We start from the raw sequence: 14,786 nt of genomic DNA on the forward strand, positions 1-14,786 counted from the left end.
TCTTTTGAATACCATTTGCCTGAAATATCTTATTCCCTTTGCTCTCAGTCTGTGTCTTTAAAGCTAAAGTGAGTCTCTGATAGGCAGCATATTATTGGATCTTGTTTTTTAATCCATTCAGCAGTTCTGGGTATTTTGATTGGAGGATTTAATCCACTTATGTTTAAAGTAATTATTGTTAGGTGAGGACTTTACTGTTTCCATTTTGTTAATTGTTTTCTGGCTGTTTTGACATGTGGGGAGGGATATAGTCTTTGTGGGAAATTGTGATACGAACCCAGTTGTATTTGAGGGTTGTAATAAAAAGAAAGAAGTTCTTTACCAGTTTTTCTGGGCACCTAGAAACATATCCACCAGAAATTCAAGTTAAAGTCAAAGTCACGTTCTTACCTCTGCCCGTTTCTGCTGGGTCTGTGGCCTGTTTAACAGAAGGAAGTTGGAATGGGCGTGTCTGGGTGTGTTGAAAGTTTAAGACAGTCTGTAGTGCATTTGATCTATAATTCATCACCGTAAGCCGAGGCTTTTAGGGGATAGCTAAAATATATTTGAGCCCAAAAGTGTAAAAAATGACATTTGACTGTTGCTGTTACATCCTCTAAGTGTGGCGAGATGATGGTGGGACTCGGGGGTTGGAGCAGCGCTTGATACGTGTGGAGCAGAGTCTCAGCGATGAGGCAGTGCAGCTACTTCCCGTTCCATTGTTTATAGCAAGGGCACTGCAGACATACAGCCCTTGGTCCTTGTGTGAGCTGACTGAAGTCACTAGCAGAAAGAACGTTTTGGATGTGGGAATGGGGCATTTGGATTTGTAAGTTCCCCAGTTCATATCAGCTAATAATGGTTTTCTGAGGCATAGAAAATGAGACTTGGTGTCCCCTCTTCCTCCTAGCTACTGTTTTTACTTGCAAAAATGATTTATGGGGAAGATAATTTTGTGTTTTTTAAGGTTTTATTGACTGTTCTTAACAAGCTGGGTCCAGCACTGTTGCTGTGTAGCGAAGCTGGGGTGCTGTGTGTGGAGACAGCGCGATGACCTGTATCACGTGTTGCCGCCCTTGGAGCTTCACGTAGGACAGTCCATCCTCTCCTCGGGTGTGTTTTTTGGGCTTGTTCTGAGAGACTAGATGTTCTGTGGGGAGCAGAGGGTGGGGGAGGCCCAAGGACCTCTTGGAAACCACTTCTCAGATGAACCGGACTTTGGAATCCCTGTCCTGTGAGCGTCATGTTGAATGAGCACTTTGGAAACACAGAGCTAGAATAGGCCCTGGCATTGTGCTGTCGACCTTCCTTCTGGCCACAGTTCAAAAAGCAAAAGTGCATTTTCCTTCATAATGGGATTTCCATTAGAGATGTGCTGGTGCTCTCAGGCGAAGTGGCAAGGCTGCTGCCATGGGCCCTTTGGACAGTTAGGCCTGTAGCACTTGTCCAGCTCTCCTGGTTTGGAGATGGGCCAGCACGTTCCTGTGACTCAAACCATGTGGTCTCAAGACCCTGTGAGAACCCAGTGACTTTCAGCCACCCAGAACTTTGCAGGGGTTAAAGGATGTTCAGTGCAGACTTACCTTAATTTTTTAAAAAAATACGTGAAAACACAGAAGGATACTAATAGGAGACACTGCTGTAAGTCATAGCCTGACCTTGGCAGGATCAGCTTCAGAAACACCAAAGTCAGGTTTACCTTGCACTTGACTTGTCATGAGATTTTGGACTTTTCTGCATTCTAGTTTTAGGGGAAAAGTGCTCTTTTGTCCAGGTAAATATTTTAACCTGAGCATCATTTCCTATTCCATGTAGGTGTGTCCTTTTGCCCAGAGAAGAAGTTTGGGTTTAATTTAATCTAGCCTAAGTAAATTTCTAATTTACTGTTAGTTAGCATGGTGAGAGTTTCACTTCAAATGAGAGACGGGTGTGAGCAGTGGGGAGTGGAAGGCTTCCCTGGGTCTTGATTTATGGGCATGTTGTTACGGTTCATGGTCACAGGGCCCTTTCCCCTCATAAAGCAGGGAAGTGTGGTTTGTACTGTGGAAGCCCTGGTGAAGCAGCACCTGAGGAAGGTCAGGAAGGTTCCTCACGGCATATTGGCATCTGGGGGCTTGGGGTGGTTAGAGCCAGGCCAGTCTAGGGGAGTTGGGTACCAGCCAGGACGTTCTGCAGCAGTAGACAGAGCTTCACTGTGGCAGTTAAGTGTTTTCCTGTTCAGAGGGCCTTATCAGTTAGCTGACTCAGTACGGTTTTTCAGCATCACAGTCATGAGTTTCAGTGCAGGCGTTTTGAGGACCAACATTTCAGATAACACATCACTAGTAACACACTCTTCTGCCTTCTCAGAATGTTGTCCAGTTGTTTGATGTCATGAGGAGGTGTGATAGAACAGGGATGACATTGGAAGAGTGAGAGAGCAACTGCGTGCTGAAAATTCTCTTCACACTGGGTAAGAATACACTTTTCACCTAACAGTTGGACGTCCCAGTGATAAGTGGGGGATACAGTAGGAAGTCTGCTTGTATTCCTTGAGCTAAGCATGCCTTGCCCAAAGCACTCAGAAATAACTAGTTGATTCCTATATGTCACCGTGACACAGACACCAAGAGTTCTTGGGGTGTCCAGCCATGCTTCCTCTCCTATGAAAGTAGGTTTGGACATGTATTCAGGTACTGGGAATTTGAAGCCTTTATGATTATACTGTAACTTTCATTTTGCAAGTTTTAAGGTTCTTTTCTAGATTCCTTTAATTTGTAATTTTGTTATAGAAGTAGAAGGCATAATACTTAATTTTAGTACTTAATGCCAGTTTTATGACATTAGTCCTGTGTTCTAAGCAGCACATCTCCCCTCCCAGTGGAGGGTTTACTTGGTAACAACGGATGGCTTAGTTATCATCTTGCTGGAGTCTACAGACTGGGACATTATGCGCAGAAGTAAGAGGGAACAGACAGACCTGCCTTTTTCTTATCGCGAATTCCCAGTTCCAGTGTTTGTGCTCCGTGGGGTGACACAAAATGAAGCTGGTGGTCAAGTGTTCAAGTGGGGTTGTGTCTGGAGCTCATGCTAGACAGGTAGGTCCTGTCCAGACTTGTTACTTGCACAGCAGTGGTGACCCAGGCACTCACTCATCCACCCCAAGGCCCTTTGTGCAAAAACCTATGGCAGTGACTGTGTTCAGCCCTTCCGTGGGAGGCACCCTCAATTCCTAGGCTGTCTGGCTCGTCTCTGGTGCCTTGGAGTTGGGAGGTCCCAGATGGGCGGAAGGCAAAGCGCATCATCAAGCCTGTCCCAGAGCCATGATCCCGGAGCCATGGCAGATGTGGCCTGCAGAGCCTGGGCAGGGCGCTGAGCCGTGTGGTCCTTTTCTGCCTTCACCCACTTTTGGTGGCTAGTCTTCTCTGTAAAAGGAACGTGAGATCCAAACCACAGAACCAATAACGTCAGTGCCCAGCGAGACGAATAGCTGCTCGTGGTGGTTGGTTGCCATTAGTTGGAATTGAGTGCTATGGCCCCCTCCCCCTTTTGGGGGAAGAGGAGTTGGTGAGAATATATTTATATAAAGCACTTTATGGTCTTGGCTATCAAGGCCTGGCTTCTCAATAGAATATATTTCTTACTCTAGGTCCGTAGAAAACCACAAATACAGATTTCAGATAGGCCTGAGCTCAAGCTTTGTAGCCTGAGGAGGATGTGGGGTCTGCTGAGTGCAGTAAAAGGCATCAAGAAAGGTGTGTGACTCTCCCTGGCGACCCTCCTGTGGGTCGGGAGGCTCTGGTCACGGCCGCTGCGTCCGTCAGTTAGCAGGTGCCCCCAGTAGAGCCCTGGCATGGGCTGTCCAGACTCTCCCATCCCTGCCCCTTTCTTCCCTTAGCCCCTCTGTCCTGGGCTCGAGGGCCAGTGCTTAGCTCTGTCCAGACCTGAAAATGGGAGCAAAAACGCTCCCTGGTCTGCAGTGTGGATGCACTGGGTTGCTCTTACAAAAAGGAATATGGCAAGCAGTGGTGTGACAGCTGGAATTAGCACTTTATTCTTAAAAATGACAATAGAAAAGTACCTTTAAACAGTTTATAAAAGCATAATAGACTGGGTGGAAGTTGCTGTTTTCCTTAGAAACAAGAGTACAGAACTGTCACCACGAACCAGGAGGCGATGAAGGCCTAAGTAGGGCTTGGGTGTGGCAGGGACGTTCCTTCCTGTCATTTATTGTGAGGGTGAGTGCCCCTCACCCCTGGCTCCTTTCGTTTTTTTTGTGATGAGCTTCTAAAAGTGTGTTGATCTCTTTACTTCTGATGGAAAATAATGAAACTAGAAAACCTGACACCAACCATGTATATATACTATAGTCATTAAAACATCGAAATCTTCAGCACAGCGTGAGCAGATCAGTAAGAAAGCTTGTGGTCATGTTTAGCTATATCAGCAGTTAAAAATTCTTAGGTCAATGTATTTTTACACCTGGCTCTTCTCCAACAAGGGGGAGAGTGGGCTGCCACAGACTCTGGAAGTGTCGGCTTACCACGCTAGACTGACCGGCTTTGACAGAGTCTTGAAGCAAGCTGATGAGTACTCATTCCAGACGCCAGGTAGTGTCACGGTGAGCACATGGGATTCAAGATCATGTTTTAAGTGGTGTGTCTGGCCTGCTGCTGCCAAGACTCAGGAACACCAGCTCAGTTCAACCCATGTTTTGCAAAATCACTTGGGAGATGGGAGCTGCCCATTGCAGCCAGGTGGGCCGGGCAAAGGTGGCTGCCTCCTGGGCCCAGGCTGGCCTCCCAAGCCAAGGCTTCCCCTTAGACTCAGCACGTTCACCGGGGGAGTCGCGTGTCAGCTGGGCACACACAGGAGCGTGCTGGTAGAAGAAAAACATAAGAAAACGGCAAAACCCAACACTCAGCCCACAGTTTGTATAGTTACCTCGGGAGCTGCCGGGCTCTTCTAAGTGAGGAATGTGCTCCAAGGAAAGGCTGCTTTGCCCCGCTGGGAACCTGCCGCCGTTAGGATAGAAGCTCCTGGAGGCCTTTGATTGTCTTGCAGGGTGACCTACTAGACCTGGAAGTAAACCCCGAGTACTGCACTAGCAGTTCTAACATCTAACGCTGCATTACTCGTGGACTCAGGCCAGGGAAACAGATTTCTATACATTCACCATATGATTCTGGAAATTTTGATAATATTTAAAAACATGCCTTAAACATGCCTTAAACATTTTTTAGAGGAAAAAAATAGATATTTTAAATTACAAGCATTCAAAAGTCAAGCACAAAATCTGTGATCCAGCCCAGTGTAAGATCATCCATCCTGTCACACTTAAAATGTTTGGTATAAAAATACTCACTCTCTTGATTTTATCGTTGACATCTTTTATGTTTCATTCGAAAATATCTCCAAACTGTACAGAAATGGCAGACCATGCGTTCACAAATAACACGGTTTCTTACAAATTATACAGTGTAAAAGAGTAAAACATTTTTATTGTATTTTTTTCTTCGAGAAAAACAGATGTGTGATAGAGGCTGTGGCAGAGTCTTGAAGGGACCAAAACTGGGCGGGTTCCAGCCTGAAACAGAAAGCAAGCATGTAAGGGCAGTGGGTCTCACAAGCGCGTGGTCTTCCTCTGAGCCACGGGGCTGTTTCGGGACACCAGTGTATAGAAGCCACGGCTCAAGAGACTCCTGGTGATTCCCCACAATGGCGCATGTGTACACCTTTCTGTAAACACGGAGTAGTATCCTCACTGACCCTCCAGATGAAGACCACTCACAAGCCAGACGCTCAGTGGTCTGGCTTTACAAACACGGGGAGTGGGTATTTAATTTCTGTTTATCTTTCTCTTACTAGAATCTTTTCAAGCCCTCCCTCCCCTGCAAGGAAACATTCATATTTGTTTTGCTTCATGGCAGGATAAAGGGCCTTTGGACAATCATCTAGACTTCGTCCCTGGCAGACCCCCACCCTGGTCCCAGGAGTTTCTTAAACACTTCTCAGCTCCTTTGTGTCTGGATTTACTCACTTACGTGAAGGCTGCATTGTAGGTGCTCTTCTCTTATTCTGTCACTCATTTTACTTTCATCTCTCCAACTCCCCAGTCCCTTGTTTTCTTGCCATCTTACCAACAGGTCAGACTCACATAAATCTGTGATTGCCGGAAAGGTATACGTAGAAGTAATCAGCATATACTACTAGAATTTTGTATGTGGGAGGAAGCCGTCCTTGCTGTTAACAGCCCCTGTCCTGCCCTGAGTTAAACTCTTTCAGACACAGCTAATTGGACGATCTTAATGAACACTCCTCTCCCACCCAGATCCGTCCAGTGCCAGCTGGATCTAAACTATGTCCCAGTATATCTTGTCAGAGCCTAGTTTTTGGTTGGGTAAAACTAATGAGCCACAAGTCAGAAGACCAAATATAATAACCACAGACCTGTGGCTCCTGGAAAACTCCACGGGGAGAAGGTAGGACACTGCTCTCAAGAGTGGGGATCTGGACATCCAGAACCTCTTCTCTGAAGTTAGATTAACACTTACCTGTCTCTTCAGCTTGTTGTAACTATTAAATTAGTCCTCGCCTATCATTTAGTTACGATTATAGAAAGAATAACGAGTGTCCCCTTCGGTTTAGAAATGTTCCCAACTCGAGCTCTGGGAGCCAGGTCCCCGTGTCCTCCCTTCAGTTTCTCCGAGTTCTCTGGTACAGGATTTGTCCAGCAGGAGGTGATCACCTCCTTTAGGAAAATTCCTTTGCTTCCCCTGGTGCCCAGCACAGTAGTGGGGATCAGCCCCCCAGACTCACTCAATGCCGGAGGAATCGAAACAGGCCAGGACCCTTCACTCCCCATCTTTGGTGCAGGTCACACATACTGTGACACTCAGCAGGGCCAGCAGAAGGACCCCCCCCCCCGCCCGTGAAAGCTACATCTCTTCTCCCGCCTGATTTCTACCCAGCAGGGGGTGGGGCACCAGGACCCCCTGATCCAGCCCAGGTGTGCGCGGCCTGCAGCAGGCCCGGGTGGGTGGCAGGAATGCACGTGCCCAGGGTTATGGGGGGTCACAGGGCCAGGCCTGGTCTTTGGTGCTGTAGCAGCCGACGTTCTCTAATGAACTCACGAGCCTCAGTCCCCACGCGCGTCTGATCTGCGGCCCTCTGGCTGCCAAAGGGGCCTCCCCCACCTGCCAGTCTGTCCGTCCACGGAGGAGGGAAACCAGCTTTGGGGACCCGGAGACGAGGCCAGCTTCCTTCCTCCTCAGTCTTGGCTTGTCAGGCCTGGAATGACAAGTCCCACGTCATTCCAAACTTGACCCCATGCCAGCAACCCAAGCCGTGGACGTCGTCGATTCCAGGAAACCAGGGCCAAGGAACAGCAGTTCCCACTTCGGAACAACTCACAGGGGACAGCAGCGGGCAGCCCGCAGGCTCTGGGAACCTGAGGGGCGTCTCACAGAGCATGGGCTTGGAGAGGGCCGCCCACTAGTTTAGGAAGGACAAAGCTCTTACAGCCCCTGGCTCGGTGAGGCAGGGCCTGCCTGGTCTAGGTCTGCTTGCTTCTCCGGAGCTCAAAGGCCACCTTCAGGCAAGTGCACGTTGCCAGCTCCCGGGCAGTTCTCCCCATTCCCATCAGCTCTGCCCTGGGTGTTTCTGCCATGACCTCAAAGGCAACGCGTCTCTACCGAGACTCACCACTTGGCCTTCACACGGATGCGTCCCAGACACGCCCTGCACTCTCAGGTCACTCTGACACCGCCATCACCGGCTTGGTTCGCCTCTCCCGGTACGTGTTTCCACTAGACCATGCATTTTGCTTTGGGCAGTAAGGTGACAATTCCTAAAGCACCTCCTGCTACCTGGCTCAGATCTCCGCTGCCTCTCCAAGACCCTCAAAACCTTGATCAAAATCCATTTTCCACAAGACCACACAGTCATTCTTACGTGCCCCGCTTCTGTTAGTGTATTTCCGCATACACAAACCCTACTATCTGTCAAAACTCAGTTTAAGCACCACTTCCTCCAGCCTTTCCTGATCCCTTCAGGCTGCAGGGCTTTCTCATCTCCTGGCTGGAGCTCTCACGGTCCAGGCCACTTACTTGGCTTTCACAAGGATTACTTCCCTCCCTGAGACCGTCTCCACCATCCTCTACTCCAGACATAGTCACTTGCATGTAGCAAAAATGCAGACACCTGGACTCTAGGACAAATGAAACGGGAACGATGGGCTATTAATGGGACGTGGCCCCCAGCCTTGATCATGCCCAGGCTAGGCTGAGAGCCAGGAGACTGTGCCTGGGGCCCACGTGGGGCTCTGCACACCGGCCCTGACAGGGCCTCTACAGAAAGCTGATGCGGGGACTGGGAAGGCGCCCCAGCCTTCTGAGGCGATAAGCAACACACCCGACTTAAGGGTCCTCTGTCCCCTTCCTGGGCCCCTGAGCAGGAAGAAAGATGGACGGGGCTGGTTAATCTAAGGCTGCGTAGAAAGTCGGATCTTTTGAAGTGAAAAAGAACAGGGAGGGAAGAAACAAAGGGGTGAGAGTCGATAGTTTCCTGAGCTTTTCTGCTTTTCCATAACTGTGTTGGGTAAATGCAGTTCTCACATGGGAAAAGAATGCGTCCGCATTGCCATAGATGTTCCAGACTGAATAGAAGGTCAGAATGTGGCTATTTCAATCCCTGTAAACAAGGAAAGGGGTTTAGCTAGGAACGGAGTTCAAACCTTGGAATGTATTAACAAGGACATTTTAAACAGAAAGCAAAGACATCCGGGAACACAGAGCACCATGGGGGGTGGGAGAGAGTCAGGCTCTGTTTACAGAGCAGACTCTCCTCACAGAACCTTTCCGGAAAGGGGGTCAACTATGACATGCATGTGATGGGATAAACAAGGGAAGAAAATGTGTATAAAATCTTGTCTGAAGCAGGTCACCACTGTCTCTATTTGAAGGCAATGGAGTGTCTCCCTGTGTCTTAAGGAATATTACACAATTCTAAACCAGTTCATTTCAGCTGTCCTCAATGGAGATCACTGTGTGTCCCTCAGCGCTTGGGGACAGCTGCCGATGGGTATGGGTCATGGTGCCGGCTGCCCTGGTGGGGTTAGGGGTGGCCAACGCCGAGACCCACGGGAGAGGCTGCTCTTCCCCGAGGCAGCTTGGTAGGTTGGTAAGTTAGAGTGTGTTGATCCAAGCGCCTTTTGAGTGTTTTCTCCCAGCAAGAAGAAAATCCTCTTTCTGTTTCCCCCCAATCCATTTGTATCTATACTTGGCCTATTTACTAATGATTTTTTCCCCAAGAGTTTTTCTAACATTTATTCATTTTTACTATAAGGTAAGAAATATTCCCTTCCATCCAAATCCCAACATCATATGACTAAGGTTTTTAATAAGTGGTTTAGTTTTCATTTTATACCTGTCAGCTTGACTTTTGAAAAATCAAATGCTGGTACTAATTTGTAACACAAAGACTAACATTTTAAAAGCTTCACAGTCTATAGCGTCTCCAGGGAACAGTCATCTGTGGTTAGAAACTCCTCCCTATTCTAAAGATGCATGCCCTGCACCGGCGCACCACTGGCCACAGACACAAGCTCACGCTGGCCGCCCCCACTGTGGCCCTGGGTGGACGCCAGCCCACACCCTCAGGAGGCCCGCCCTCGGGGCCAGAGATCCTCCCTCCTCACAGGCCAGGCCTATCTCTGCAGTGCTGGCTGACTTCAGAGCTGGGGAGGGGAAAGCCTCCTCCACACTCTTGTAACCGATGGGTGGCCTGGGGCTGGTAAGCCCCACTGTGAACACGGCTAGTGCTGAAGACCCCGTCCACGCGGGCCACCCAGGACCGAGCCGGTTCTCCTCCCCACTGTCACCAGGCCCTTCCACTGTCTGCAGAGAGTCACCACACGCTCCAGCTGCTGCTGCTTCCTGACGGGGCTCATCTGCTTGTGCCCGAATTACTGAGATATGGGCTGATTTACTACACTAAAAATAAATAATAATAAAAAATCCCTACTCTAAACCTGCTTCTAAAAAAATTGTATGGGTGGCTGCTAATTGGTCCTTAAATTTCCCCAGAGGAGAGAGAAAGCAAAGCAAGATCTTGCCTTTTTAAACAGTTTTACTGAGTGGTATTATCCATAAGAATACCGTGGACACTTCTGTTAAGGACCACGAGAAGAGGAAAACCTGATGGATTAGAAGGCTGTAGAACTAGTGGGACATCTCTTGGCTGCCCTGTGTGATGTGGAAAACTCTTTACCTGTCGGTCAGCTTCGTTAGTGTGAGAAACAGACGTCAGTGGGAAAAAAGACCCCAAGTGCCTGATGCCGGCTCCCCAACCAGGCAGGGTGGGCAGGCTGCACGCGCCCACTACACGCGCCTCTGGGGGGCACTGAGAGGCGGGCTTCTGAGCACGAGATGACTTATGCCCCGAATGTGGTAATGACCTCCTAGGCCCAGCTGCCTGGTTCTCTGCCCTTAGCAGGAATCCTGTTCTCTTTATGACTCATCCTTTCTTTATAGGCCCCTCACAGGGATGAAATCTGCCACCTTATTTGGGCTGGGACATAATTGCTGCTGGCCTGCCCCTGGCATTCCTGCTGTTCTAGGTCAAGCTTTCCAAAGAGACTGGAAGCCCCACGTGTGGTGCCCAGCAGGCAGGTCGCCTCCTGGAACCCTGCTGCACGACTGTTCTGAGACAACGCTTACTGCCCGCAGTGAAAGAACTGAGCAGTGACAGCTGGTAGTGACGGAGAAGACGGACAAATCACCCAAATCTTCACCACTAGAAAAGCCGCGCAGTTTAGGAGTCCACTTAGACTCCATTATAGTTCAGTCATGCCCAAGGGCAATCGCCCTGTTTCTTGAGAGGCTCAGAATGTCTCCAAGTCATCAAGAAAGGGCTGCACTATATTCAGTATAACTGGATTAATAGATCAAAAGGAATATACATACTACATCTGAAGATTTCCACCAAAATGGTTAACTAAAAAAAAAAAAAGCCTTAGGGCTTCAAGGGAAAAACTTCATTCATATATATGTTCCCTTTGATGGAATACCTCATACCCGGATACTGCTGGAGGAGGTGTTGACAGCCTCACCCAGCAAGGCTGTGAGGACCAAGCACTGGGTGACGCGCTCTGAGAGCCCGCAGAGCTCACCTGCTACCCCGGGACGCATTTCCCTCAGCAGACGGCAGCTGGAGGAGACGAGCGCACGCCGGTCCCGAGCGCCCACCGCAGCCCCTGGAGGGGCCCCACCCACCGGGGATGCTGGTGGGATGGCCCCGACTACACCACTCCACGCGGTCGTGCCCTGCCCGGGACACGCTGCTTCTTGGGAGGAACCGTTCAGTCTCTGAGTTTGGAACTCACCAGCGCGCTCCAGTTTTGTAGAACAGCTCGAGAACAAGAGCCACTTGAAGATTGCGTTAATACCCACAAGACAGATTGCAGCCACCATCACACACCTGGAACCTGGGGTGGAGAAAGAGATGAGCCGTTAACACCCGCGGTGACAGCAACCCCGGCTGCCGGCTTCCCTGGGCCTGTTCCGAGGGTAAAGAGCTGCCAGGCAAAGGCACCAGCACCAAAGGCCTCCACTGCTGAGCTTGAGGACAAGCTCCAACTGGGAGTGCCACGAAGAGCTCTCACTGGGACGTGGTGCAGCCAGCGGGAGGCGGCTCTCGGGGGCCGGGGTGCCCGGCAGCAGAGGGTGGCTCCCAGGGACTCCCTGCAGCAAGCCCAGTGGGGAGGGCACCTGGAGAAAAGCGTGCCCCTTTAGGAGCACCAGGGCATAAGCCCCCTGGGGGCAGACAGGCAGGGCCTCCGCACACACGTCCCCCAGGACTAGACAGAGGAAAGGCACGGGATCTGAGGGCCCCCGAGAGCAGCCCGAAACCTAACCAACTCCAGGGGCCGCCCCAGACCCCAGGGACAACTCTGGTCAGCCCAAGGCCCCAGAAGCAACCCTCCAGGAGAACCCTGTGCTGTCACGTGCACCAATGAACTCGACTTTGCTCCGGGCACCTACTAGGAAACAAAACCCAAAAGCTAACACTTGGGAACATACCCTGCTATTCCCAGTGTCTGAGAATTCTGAGACAGGAAGAGGCAGACACTTAGCGAGGAACACATTTTTAATATTCTTCCTGCAGGCATGGCTGCCTCCGCGCTGGCTGGTTTCATCAAGAATTCCTGGTGCTGAGGAAGGAAGGCCTTCGCCCAGCACGTGGACACCGGTGCCCGATTCCCCGCTAACGTTCCTCAAGTCTTCAGCGCTGCTCTCCTTCCCAGGACAGAGAACCTGCTTCTGGCGCACAGGGCTTTGTGGACAGGAGCGCACGATGTGCTGTGGAAAGCTGCCCCGGGATGCTGCAGGGAGACCATGCCCTGCGCTCAGACGGCCTCTGGGGTGATGCGGCAGGCTGAAGGAAAGATCGCCTTCCCAGGGCATCTCTCTTCTCAGAGTCAGGAAAAAAAAAAAGTTTTCCCCAGAATTTCACTATAAAAACATTGAAAGATGAGTAGATGTGATTCTAGTCTCCTGGTAGAAGTTGGGTTGAGGACAGAAAAATAAATGTTCACCCCTGGAAACAAAACCTATCATCTGACCCAAGTTTCCCCGGCCGTGTCCACACTTGCCGGGCACAGGCAAGGAGGGAGGGAGGGTGTGCCTGCAGACCCAGGGTGCCTCCTGGGGCGGCCAGACCAAGGCTGCCTTTTTAGGATGGCTGTCGTTTAGGAAATCACACTGATGACCAGATTCCTCTCAGCCTCTGGGCTGAAGCTAGTTGGGAGGACTGAGGACTGGTGGTTTAGGAGTCCTGGGACCCTGGCTTCTGGGCCCGGGTTCTGGGAGACCAGGGTTTTATCAGCAAGCCGCTCTTTGCAGTTACTGTATCAACACTTGTCCGCACGCCGGGCTCAGCGGGTGGGCAGAGAGAACACGTGGGCCAGAGTCTGCTTTGCAGAGACCCCGGGAGCGGACTCCCCAAAGAACACAAAACACCAGAGGGGAGTCCCAACGCGTTCACCTCTATGTAGAGCACGCCGGCTTTCTGAAGCTCTCAGCCACTCAGAGAGCTGATGGCAGTGGACGGTCGGCTCCTGCAGGTGGCCTTGCCCTGCGACTGCGGAAACGCCGAGGCTCAGTGTCCTGATCTTAACATGCGGCCGCGATCTGTGACCTTCCTCCAGGGGCCGGGCAGGCAGCTCCCTGGTGCACGTGCTCGGGGGCCTCCGTGTCCCAGCCAGACTCACAGAATAGACCACGGGTGAAGGGGGAGCCACAGCTGACTGCGCTGGCTGTCACAAGAGTCCTGGTTGGCACATGGCTCGGCAGGTGCTAGGAGGTGGTTAGCAGAAAGCCAGAAGGGACGCCACCACCCCAGTACCTGGCAGGAGGCAGGTTCTCAGGCCCGTCCCTACTTTCTGACTCACACAGGAAGCAAAACAGACCCTGGGGCTCAGAGTGAGGGAATCAGAACCAGGGCACGTGGAGACCCCTCTCAGGGAAGGGCTCATCCACTCGGGCCGCCGGGCACCTTCTGCCAGCGCTGCCTTCAAGCCCCACCCAGCCCAAGCCTGTTCACTTGGATGAAGCAAAAGGGAGGGGAGAAGAGGAACAGAGAAGTTAAACTGCCCTCTAAGCTTGAGTAAAGTGAGGTCTGTTCTGAAAAAAGAACCCCATATAAATCTGGGAGAGCTTTCATCTCTGCTCCCGTGTGCAGGGAAGCACCTGCTGACCCCTCACAGTCGCCGTCTTTCCTTGATTGGCATTTTTCCATTAGCCCTTCTCACCACCCGACCTACTGTTTACTTTAGTATTTTATTACTCTTCTCCCTGTTACAGAATGTCACCTCCACCAAGTCAAGGGTTTTGTCTGCTTCTGTCCACTGTAGTATCTGCAACGCCCAGAACAGTACCTTATATCCCGCAGATGGTCACTGAATATGTATTGTGTCAATGGCCTTACGTGTGACTGAAAGACCTTAGTTCATAGAAGACAAGGGAAGGACCCTGGGGCCTCTTCTAGGCAGAAGGCAGGGGGTGAGTGCCTGAAGCCACAGCAGCTGTCTGGGCTTCCATGAAGACTGCCCTTCCTACCCTGCTAAGCTCTAAGTGCTGCCTGGACATCCAGCAGCTGGGGCTCTCCGGATCGTGGCTGCATCCCCAAGGCGCTTGTGCTCACAGCCAAAGACAGACTAGGCCATTCCTCCCCAAAACTAAACAAAAGGAACAAACAGGTTCAAATTCTTATCCCTTGCCATGTTCTCCTTTAGTTCGGTGAGGCCGTGACTACACGTGCTTATAATTTCTATGCTGTGGTCTCAGTCCCCGGCCAGGGAAATTTCATGAGTTCTTTAAGAACCCCCTCCCACGTCCACTCCAACTCTAATTCTTTCTCCCCTCTTTTTTCTGATTTATTTAACTACATTTGGATACCCAACCAGGAAGACTGCATAACCCTTATTCCTTGTAAGGAGTGACTACAGAGCTGCTCATGCTTTTCTATCCTCAACCCATCTGGGAAATTGATCACTGCCAATCATTACTGTGTTTCCTGGGGTTCTCGGCCACATGGCTGACCCATTAGCAAAACTCTGTAGTGATGTGCACACGCTGTAACCAGACTGAACACCGTCTGTCAAGCAAGATGTTGAACAAATTAAAACGTAACACCCACCCCTCTGACGACCACCATTCTGATGGCCTTACTTACGCCGCTGATGGCGGTCCGCACGCACACCCACCTCCTTTGGAGCGCTCCTCTCTTTGGAGCATCCTGGGCAATAATTCTCCTTTCTCTTTAAAACT

At 50.7% G+C, this 14,786-nt stretch overlaps 1 protein-coding gene across 3 annotated transcripts in view; it reads right to left on the bottom strand.

Annotated features, from left to right (window-relative positions):
• Window positions 1-5,331: 5,331 nt before the first annotated feature.
• Window positions 5,332-14,786, bottom strand: part of RBPMS (RNA binding protein, mRNA processing factor) — a 186,377-nt gene continuing 176,922 nt past the window's right edge. For 2 of the 3 annotated variants that reach the window (XM_060001115.1, XM_060001114.1), the window contains 2 exons: window positions 11,342-11,443; window positions 5,332-5,545 (listed from right to left, as the gene is read on the bottom strand). In XM_060001115.1, the coding sequence (XP_059857098.1) occupies window positions 11,398-11,443 (46 nt within the window). In that variant the 3' untranslated portion in view covers window positions 5,332-5,545; window positions 11,342-11,397. Of the gene's footprint in view, window positions 5,546-7,154; window positions 7,249-11,341; window positions 11,444-14,786 lie in introns of all 3 variants that reach the window. The other variant, XM_060001116.1, reaches the window with a different exon arrangement.

Source organism: Delphinus delphis, chromosome 21 (assembly GCF_949987515.2).
Source record: "Delphinus delphis chromosome 21, mDelDel1.2, whole genome shotgun sequence".
NCBI classification, from domain to species: domain Eukaryota; kingdom Metazoa; phylum Chordata; class Mammalia; order Artiodactyla; family Delphinidae; genus Delphinus; species Delphinus delphis.